The 9,590-nt window shown below is 50.8% G+C and overlaps 1 protein-coding gene across 3 annotated transcripts; it reads left to right on the forward strand.

Moving 5' to 3' along the window:
* The first annotated feature begins 201 nt into the window (after positions 1-201).
* LOC147321525 (apoptosis regulator Bcl-2-like) lies at positions 202-6,738 on the forward strand. 3 transcript variants are annotated; one of them, XR_015130974.1, is made up of 4 exons: positions 202-962; positions 1,037-1,383; positions 1,551-4,843; positions 5,746-5,877. XR_015130974.1 is itself a non-coding variant. In XM_086305567.1 (3 exons), the coding sequence occupies exons 1-3, from the start codon at positions 845-847 to the stop codon at positions 1,647-1,649; spliced, it is 564 nt and encodes a 187-aa protein (XP_086161693.1). In that variant the 5' UTR covers positions 202-844; the 3' UTR covers positions 1,650-5,888. The 3 variants fall into 3 exon arrangements, 2 of the variants coding, with proteins under 2 accessions (XP_086161693.1, XP_086161692.1); XM_086305567.1 differs by having other exon boundaries at positions 1,551-5,888; XM_086305566.1 differs by lacking the exon at positions 1,551-4,843 and having other exon boundaries at positions 207-962; positions 5,746-6,738.
* Positions 6,739-9,590: the final 2,852 nt, after the last annotated feature.

Here is a 9,590-nt window from a genome sequence, read left to right on the forward strand (position 1 = left end):
TACGGCGAATTATGATGGCTGTTTGGTAGCCGTTTGCATAGTATGCATACTCTCTCTCTCTTCATGTATGTGTGTGCTTCTCTGGTGAAATTCAGTATGGGTCCAACAAGTTTTATGTTAATGTATAATCCATAATGTGTGTGTGTGTGTGTGTGTGTGTGTGGGTGGAGGGGGGGAGGGGGCGCCAGAGGAAGTGTTCGCCCAGGGCGCCAAACAGGCTAGGACCGCCACTGCTCAGACTGACGTTTCTCATCATCGTCACAAACACGTCACGTGTTGGAAAAGTCGGCTTTTGTTGCTCTTACATCACGTTTCACTTACAAACCACGACATTTTTACACGTGCACGCCCGCACCCACGCGCGAGGAGCTGCAGATGCGAGTGACGTAGAATGAGGAAGTGCGCGCTCGCGGAGCAGAGCTCCTCCTCCTCGCAGAGCTGCGGGGGAATCCCGGAGGGGCGTGCCCGCTGTTTGCGCGTGAGTGTGAGCAGCACGTGCATCGTGAAGGGAGCGGACTGATTATCGGTTATTGATCAGAAGCAGCGCGCGCCGTCGCGCCGCCATCACCTTGAATGTGTTCAGAGCGCGTCCTCGCGGCGCGCCCCGCGGCTGCGCGCGCACCTCCGCCCGCCGGTAACAGAGCACCGCGTGGAGCCTGAACCGGTCTGAACCCGATCCTCGGACCGTCCTCGCTGTGGGCGGAGTCTGAAGCGCTGACGTCACAGCACAGCTGATCAGCGATCGATACTTGTGTGAGGAGTTGCAGCACGTGACTGTCAACTGCAAAAGGCGTTCTCATTGGCTGAGGAGGATGACGTGCTGGTGGTGAGCCAGCGGGGGGCGATGGCCGCCGCCTACAGCAGCCGGGACCTGGTGGAGGACTTCCTGCGCTACAAGCTGCTCGGCAGGGGCGTGGCTTGGCCTCAGCGCCGGGCCAATGACGAGAGAGCCCCGCGTCCAGGTGAGGAGACGTCCACTTAGTTACCCGCTTCCTCAAACATGTCGCAGAGTAATGGCATCATCATCTCCTCCTAGACCCTCCTGTGGCCCCACCCTGCCTGCAGACCGTGCTGCGGAGCGCCGGCGATGAGTTGGAGCGACTTTACGGCAACGAGCTGTCTGCGCAGGTGACGGTGCTGCAACTGCGTGGGAACGGCGGTGGCGCTGCACGCCGGCGCCACCTGACGGCTATCAGAGAGGAGCTGTTCAGGGATGGCGTGAACTGGGGACGCATCGTCGCCATGATGGAGCTGGGCGGAGCTCTGAGCGCCGCGGCCGCCAAGTCGGGCGACGAAGGTCAGATGGACGATATCGCCAGCTGGATGGAGGAGAGTCTGGACTCGCCGTCGCTCCGGAGATGGATCCATGACAACGGAGGATGGGTAGGAGCACGATTTCCCTCCGAGTCCTTATCTCCGCTGATGTTTCCTTGTTTCCTTTGCTGTAACCTTTCTCTGTTTCCTTGTGGTTGACTTTCCTGCTTGGCTGTGTCCTTCCTCATGCATCCTTCCATTCCTGTTTCCTCATCTACTCCTCTCTTGTCTTCCAGCTGAGAGCCCCTGAATTTTCCTGGAATTCCAGGACTCCTTGTTTCTCATCAATTGATGAGGTGGTTTTGGTTCTTCCTCTGCTTTTTCGGGGGTTCTGAAAAGGTGCTTGAGAGTTTTTAATGTTTAATGAGGTTCAAGTGTACTTGAAGAAGTTCATGTAAGCTAACTGTGGTCTGGCTGTGGTTGAAGGAAGTCCAGGACAGAGTTCAGGATCGACTGAGCACGCTCTGGTGCTTCAGGGAGTCGCAGATATGTTTGAGGCGTCCTTGAAGGAGGTGAACCTGCAGGAGTGAGAGAGCTGAGGAGATCGCTGCAAACGTACCAGGAGGTCCGACGAATCAGATCAATCAGACAATATCAGAGCCACAGAGAGTGTATGAGCACTGAACATGGGGGTGTTTGTGAGGACCCTAAACCTGGTCCCGACCTCACCCTTCAAACAGACACACACACACACACACACACACACACACACACACACACACACACACACACACACACACACACACAGAGTATTTTGGTTTGATTGCAAATTATATGCAAAGTGTAGAAAATCCCTAAAACTCTGTGGCCTCTGTGTGTGTGTGAGTGTACATGTTTAGACATCTTGGTGGGGACAGTAAATTGGCATGCACTATACCTGTGGGGACCAACAACATCCTCACGAGTTTGAAGACATTTTTGAGACTCAAAATGTGGTTTTAGTGTCAGAGCTACAGTTAAGCTCAGGCTCAGGTCTAGGCTCAGGGTTAGAGTTCATTTTAGGTGGATACGGCAAGCAGCTGGGGAAAGCATTATGTCAATAAGATGTCCCCACAAGGATATAAAAACATGACTCTGTGTGTGTGTGTGTGTGTGTGATGATAAAACCGTTAAACTGAAACTGAGACACACACACACATAATCCTCATGTGACCTGAGAAAGTTGAAATGAGCAGCGAGCGTCTCCCTCCTGCAGAGGGAGCTGCGCTCTCAGCTCTGCTCCAAACCTCCAGGAGGTCGCTGCATCACTCAGAGCTCCTGAATCATTCATTCATCCAAACATCGGTCAGGAGAACTGAAACCCAGCAAACGAGCCTCTGAGCAGCACGCCTCCTCAGTGAGGTGTGAGAGGAGGAAGCCCCAGGGAGACCCAGAATGTGCTGGGAGTGCCTCGTCAACCTGGAGAAGCAAGAAGTGGTGCTCCTACAGAGGGAGCCCCGGAGTTGGTCCTGATAAGGACTAGAAGAAAGGCCCTGTGACCTCATCAGGACGGGGCGTGTCTGTGAGCACAGCCTGGGTTTGAGACAGGCAGTGATTTTGTGACGGAGCATCTGAGGCCCGCTAACGTCCTGCTAACCCTGCTAATGACCTCTAACGATCCGCTAAGGCCCTGCTAATGATCTGCTAATACCCTCGTAACACCCCGCTAATTACTCGCTAACGCCCACTAATGACCCACTAATGCACTGTTAACGCGTGCTAATGATCCGCCAACAACCTGCTAACACCCTACTAATTACTCGCTAGCGCCCGCTAGTGCCCTGCTAACGCCCTGCTAACACCCTGCTAATCACCCACTAAAGGCCCACTAGCTCCCTGCCAACAACCTGCTAACACCCTACTAATTACTCGCTAGCGCCCGCTAATGCCCTGCTAACGCCCTGCTAACACCCCACTAATCACCCACTAAAGGCCCACTAGCTCCCTGCCAACAACCTGCTAACACCCTACTAATTACTCGCTAACGCCCACTAATGACCCACTAATGCACTGTTAACGCCGTGCTAATGATCCGCCAACAACCTGCTAACACCCTACTAATTACTCGCTAGCGCCCGCTAATGCCCTGCCAACGCCCTGCCAACGCCCTGCTAACACCCCGCTATGACCCACTAAAGGCCCACTAGTTCCCAGCCAACAATCTGCTAACACCCTACTAATTAATGGCTCCATCATCATCTTCACTTCGTGGTCCTTCATCAGTAAACTGCACACCACCAGCAGGCCTGTTCCATGGGTTTGTGTGGTTTCCATGCAGCAGGTTTTCAGTATGTGGCGTGAGTGTGTGGTCATAAAGCTCCTGAAAATCGCTCGAAAATAAAATGGAGTCTGGTGCAGAGAGCCTGAGGCCCAAACAGTTCACTTTCTAATTATATTCTCTCCTGTCGCTGTGGTTTCCTTCAGTTATATCTACTGCCTGATAACACGAGAGGCTGTGTGTGTGTGTGTGTGTGTGTGTGTGTGTGTGTGTGTGTGTGTGTGTGTGTGTGTGGTATTACCCAGAAATATCTTTCCAGGTAATCAGTGTGGTTGAGTTTCCGCCTCAGGCTTCAGGTCAGCTGACACACCGTTTCTTCAGAACCTGCTCACAGCAAGGAGCACACACACACACACACACACACACACACACACACACACACACACACACATACACAGATGTGTGTGTGTGTGCAGAGATCTCTAAGAACACAGGCAGTGGTGAGCTGTGCTGCTTTCTCAGAATTCTGCAGTCAAACTTTCCATCGTGGCGCTCAGCGCAGCGCGGTGGTTTCTCTCTCTGATGTTGTCTTGCTGGAGGATGGTGGCTTTTTCGAGCCCTGAGAGCACCCAAATGTGAAACACGGGGTCAGCCCATCACGCCTGGCCTTCCTGCAGCTGTGTGAGCCGTTCTCTGAGGACAGTACTGACTGAAGCAGTTGAGTCATCTCGCTAACATCTGATCTCTGAAGGCCTTATCGAGCTCAGACTTCAGGGTCAAATAACTCCCAGGTGTCTGTGCAGGTAAACCCCGCCCCCACATGTGACTCATCATGCCAGCGGGGTGGGAATCAGGCCGAAGCCGGACTGCTCACTTCTTTGCCAGAGTCCCGCTGACTCCATGCTGAGGACTGGTGTTGGCCCTCATCGGCCTGCAGGCCTGAAGAAATAAGCGAACTCTGCAAAGCCTGCAACTCCTCCGACGTCCAGCAGAGGCAGCAGTGAGTCAGTCCCTCAGACTCCGTGTTCAAATAAATGTGGTTACAGCCTCGTACACAGAATGTCACCTCTTTAAACTCTATTAAGGCTTTGAGTGATTAGGGGCGTGGCCTCTGTGACTGACAGGTGGACGGTGCTAGCTGTCTGCTAGCTTCACCTGAGCTGGACCTCTGCACCGTGTCTGTGCTGCTGGAGCATTTTTATTTAACATCATGTGACTGATAACATGGCTGCTGTGAGGTTACTGTACTAACAGAGCGACCAAGAAGGTGGAGCTCCAGACTCAAGCCGGCACCTGAGCAGGACGCCTCGTGGACGCCTTCAGGTGTTTCAGGTATGCAGAGGAGAGGAGGAGGACTGGGGCACACCTGGTTTGGGAAGTTGGAGGTGGGAGGCAGATGTCTGAGGTCTCCTCTGCTGCCTCCAAACACCTGTGTACAGTTACAGTCGATCTTTAAATTACATTTCAGTATAAACGTCTGACACGGAAAGCTTTTAACCTGGACTCTCACTGAGTCCACTGAGTCTGGAGCTGCTTCAGCCCATTGGACAGGATGTCAGGGTAAAGGTGAGCTGTCAATCATCCAGCCTGTGCATGTGCTCTTCTTCTGTGGTGTGAAGCTTCTTTAAAGGCGGCGGTCAGCTTCCTGTCAGGCTGAAGGCCGCTGGTGTTTGTCAGCAGCTCAGCTGGAGGCCCGAGTGCAGCTACAGGAAGTGCTCACAGGAGGGTTCTCCCCTAATCTTCATATCACACACACACACACACACACACACACACACACACACACACACACACACACACACACACACACACACAGCATGCAGGGGAATAACCCAACACTCCCTCGTTAACACTCGACTGCTTTCACACAATATGAAGCAGCAGCACCGGCTTTGTGTCTTTGCGTGTGTGTGTCTTTGCGTGTGTGTGTCTTTGCGTGTGTGTGTGTTTGTGTGTGTGTTTGCGTGTGTGTCTAGACCACAGGTCTGAGTCATGTGACGCTGATGTTGGAGAGCGTTGATGTCCACAGTGACCAGTTTGCCTACACGAGTCATGGCAGACTGATCACACCATCAAACGTTGGGCTGATTGTCACTGAGTGATCAGCTGCTGGTTTCTGTCTGTATGTGTTACTGAGGCTGTGTAAATGAAGCTGAATGAAAGTACACACTGTTCTGATCTGTCAAAAAACAAATACGACAAATGAAGTGTTTCCTGTTTGTCTTTTTTCCCAGGATGCTTTTGTGGAGCTGTATGAGTCCAGACCCACTGACAGCTTCTGGTCCCTGAGGACAGTGTGTGGACTGGTCGTACTGGGAGCAGTTGGGGTCATACTGGGATTTCTATTCAGCCAGAAACAAAACTGATGGGAGGTGTTATCTGGTCCAGCCATGGAGCTGCAGTTCCTGTGGTGTCCACCAGCTGCTGCTGTGCTCCACACTGAGACTCTGAAGGACACTGACTTTGTGTGGGTGGATTTTTATGGGGATGTAAATTTCACCACCAAAATTCTCTGAGTGTTACTTTTAAGGCTTTGTTGGCTGTTTAAACTTTGAGTTTCTCATGGTCACAATAACATTCAGCCAAAGGACTCCAGGAAGACCGACCTCCAGCTGACTGTAAATAAGGCATTCTCTCACTTTTTTACTCTGGAAGTTTCCTTCCAGCCTTTATGTTAATCTGAGCAAAAGACATCCTGGACCTGCATCAGACTAAGCTGGCCTGAAATGATGAAGCAAAGCATTTAAGGAGGATTCACAGGAACAGCCCAGTGAACGGACAGGAAGCCAGCAGCTGTCAGAGGCACTAACAGCTGCACAGCACCAGAAGAAGCTCCAGCAGGACTGTGAGCCAACAGCAGCGCCTGATTGGATCAGCTTCAGATCAGGTGACTGAGATCCAGCTCGACCAACATCGAAGAAATGTTTATGTGGTACATGAAGCTGATGAATATCTGATTATTGAAGTCTGGTTTGTGACGCAGTTTGGTGCTTATGTTAGCACCAGTGAGGATGATGATGATGGTGACGAGGAGGAGGAGCCAAACCTTTGAAGAAACTAAGGAACCATGTAAAAAGATTTAAATGTAGCAGAAATGCTGAAACCGTCTATAAGGATGTGCTGTGCCTCAGACTGTGTGAAACAGAGACCCATGTTCATTTCCTGTTTGCTCTGCCTTTCAAAGTAAAGGTTCTACTTAAACAGACTGCTTATTAAATCATTGTTGTATTAAATGTAGTCTGAGAGTTTTTATTACCATGAAGTAAACAGAAGTGAAAACCAAAACCGAGTGTTAAAACTGTTATAAAAAATATAACAGAGCTCACTCACTGTGTGTTAATACGCCTCTCTGTAATAGGTGTAGGCTGCTGGGGGATTCCCATGATGCACTGGGTGTCTTTTATCCTGTCTTCCTTCTCTCACCCCAACCAATCACAGCAGATAGCCCCGCCCCTCCCTGAGCCTGGTTCTGCCGGAGGTTTCTTCCTGTTAAACAGAGTTTTTCCTTCCCACTGTCGCCAAAGTGCTGCTCATAGGGGGTCATATGATTGTTGGGTTTTTCTCTGTATGTGTTATTGTAGGTCAACCATACATTGTTGAGGCTGTTTAAATAAGGCTGAGTTCAGATTCGTCTGTTGGAGGCTTTGTTTCCTCAGCTCGTTTCACTCCAGGAGCTTCGCTCATAAAACAGAGCAGCGCTTTGAGCTTTAGAAAAGTTTTCCTTTGATGTGGAAGTCTGAACTTCAGGTCCGGAATGTTCCGGCCGTCTTGGTCTGAGCTGTGGAGCTGAGGCCTCTCAGGAGAAGTGAGGACATCCATGTTTTTGTGGTCGATAATGTTCAGTTACACTGAGAATGTAAATGTTGATGAATCTGTTTGAATTATTTTGAATTCAGATTCAAACTGAAACAAGTGGTCCGGCTCGAAGCTCGAGTTGTTTTCCAGATGAAGGTGCTCTAATTCCTGATGAACTGAAGACCTTTGGAGGACTTTCCCTGTCAGATATGTGGATGCAGGACCCAAACACAGGACTCTTAGAATGAAAACAGTGTTTGTTTACAGTGCAGAAAGTCTTCTGAGCGTGCTCCAGGTGAGGATGTATGTCCCTGACACCTGTGCAGCGTCTTCCTGTTGTGTCGGTGGTTCATGTTTCACTCCCCTTGCTCAGTATCTACAGTGCGCTCACTCCGTTCCCTCGTCTCCATAATCCTGCAGGAAACCACAGAAGCAGTCGTTAGGATTCCCACCAGCGACCACACAAACACTTTGTAAGACTTAGTTTTCAGAGCAAACTGACGATTCTGTCACAGTGAAACAGCGTCGACGGAGCTCAGCCACGTTGCTAAGAAGCTCCGGAGGTGAGGCTGAACTGCTGCAGGTGTGTGATTATGCTTCAAGCGAATCCCCACGGCAGGGACACCACTGTCCGGGCCTGGACTCACAGAGAAACCAGAACACCAAAAAACACGCACACACACAAACGAGGAAACATGGACCATGGGACCACACGACCATGGCAGATCACCCGGCGAGGACTGCGGACCGTGACATTCCTGTTCCCCAGCCTCGTGTTTTCCACCAGAGTTTGTACAAAGTAGAGACAGGACATGATGAGAAACAACGTGCTGACAGAATCACACGGCTGACAAATGAAAACTAAACTGAGAAAGAGCCATTAGCGAGGCAGACAACCTGAGTGGTAGGAGGAGGTGCCCAAACCTCTGGAACAGCTGCTGATCAGCTGACCTAAGCACTCACAGCTGCAGCATCTCTCACAGCTGCTTAGGAGCAAACCCACGTGACCATTTATGGTCCTGGTATAATGTGCTGGTCACAGAGCGCTGCAGCACGAATCACCTTCTGATGGTTGTCGGTCTGACTCTAGCTAACAGTGAAGCTTTGAGCACAGATGTAATCTAACATCATCACAGATGGACCAGAGGTCTCACCTGAAGTTCACTGTATGAAACCAGAGGCCACAGAGAGGCAGTCACACCTGTGAGATGGGCTGCCTGGCAGCATCCAGGTGATTCCCACTGAAGGTGACGGGAGTTTTCATGGATGATGAAACTGCAGAAGATCCACTGAGCTGGACTAACTCCTCATTATCATCTACAGGTTCAGCTTGATCAGAGCTGTATCTTTGAGACAACACTGCCACAATCAGGCCAGACTGGGAATTACAACAGTGTTTAATCAGCTGAGACAGAAACACACTGGTTATGTTTTAACAGCAGCACCCTGCTGAGCTGACAGTGTAAGTCAGTGGTGGGCAACTCCAGGCCTCGAGGGCCGGTGTCCCTGCAGGTGTTAGATGTCCTTGAACCAACACAGCTGATTTAAATGGCTAAATTAGCTCCTCACCATGTCCTGAAGTTCTCCAGAAGCCTGGTAACGAACTAATCATGTGATTCAGGTGTGTTGACCCAAGATGAGATCTAAAACCTGCAGGACACCGGCCCTCGGGGCCTGGAATTGCCCACCCCTGGTGTAAGCGATGGTTTGGGTATTTAAGGGTTAACGTGCAGGTTTACAGTCCCGAGAAGTGGAATCATCTCAGGTCAAATGTACAGTCCAGAGTTCTGCCTTTGTATCGCTGATCTCGCCTGAGGTGGATTTCAGGTGACTTGAGTCAAACGTATGAGTGACTGCAGTCTGGTAGGTTTCTAGAAAAGATGACAACATGTACATTTAGGAGCTTCATGCAGGCGGTCACCGACACTCTGCTTACCTGTGGCATCTGTACCTGCTGGGTGGACTTTGGTCCCCAAAGGAGGAATCAGTGTTTGATGGGTTTAAGTTTCTGGTTCTGAGTTCTGGTTGCAGCTCATCCTCTGCATCACATCTGAGCAGGAGCTTCCTGCTCCGTCCATCCACGAGCCCGACAGGAAACAGATCCCAATGAGCTTCAGCAGCTGCTGTTCTGAACTCAGTTACAGCATCTAATCCTGAACTACACTCTAATGGGTCTATACAATTAAGTTATTGATATAATTAATAATTCAAACACACTGAGCTCACACTGCGGGAGGAGCCGCAGCCCACTGCCAGAGATCCTCAGGTTGCTCCAGCAGGCCAG

This window comes from Aulonocara sp. 'chitande type north' Nkhata Bay, linkage group LG9 (genome assembly GCF_057382095.1).
Source record: "Aulonocara sp. 'chitande type north' Nkhata Bay isolate Kocher_YH1m ecotype deep benthic linkage group LG9, A_spYH_male_GT1.1, whole genome shotgun sequence".
Classification (NCBI taxonomy): domain Eukaryota; kingdom Metazoa; phylum Chordata; class Actinopteri; order Cichliformes; family Cichlidae; genus Aulonocara; species Aulonocara sp. 'chitande type north' Nkhata Bay.

What these genes read in the sequence shown, in the direction of transcription:
- LOC147321525 (XM_086305566.1), top strand. Translation starts at nt 845, where the DNA reads ATGGCCGCCGCCTACAGCAGCCGGGACCTGGTGGAGGACTTCCTGCGC. An exon ending in CGAGAGAGCCCCGCGTCCAG is followed by an intron (nt 963 to 1,036) that starts GTGAGGAGACGT and finishes ATCTCCTCCTAG; the next exon opens with ACCCTCCTGTGGCCCCACCC. An exon ending in TCCATGACAACGGAGGATGG is followed by an intron (nt 1,384 to 5,745) that starts GTAGGAGCACGA and finishes CTTTTTTCCCAG; the next exon opens with GATGCTTTTGTGGAGCTGTA.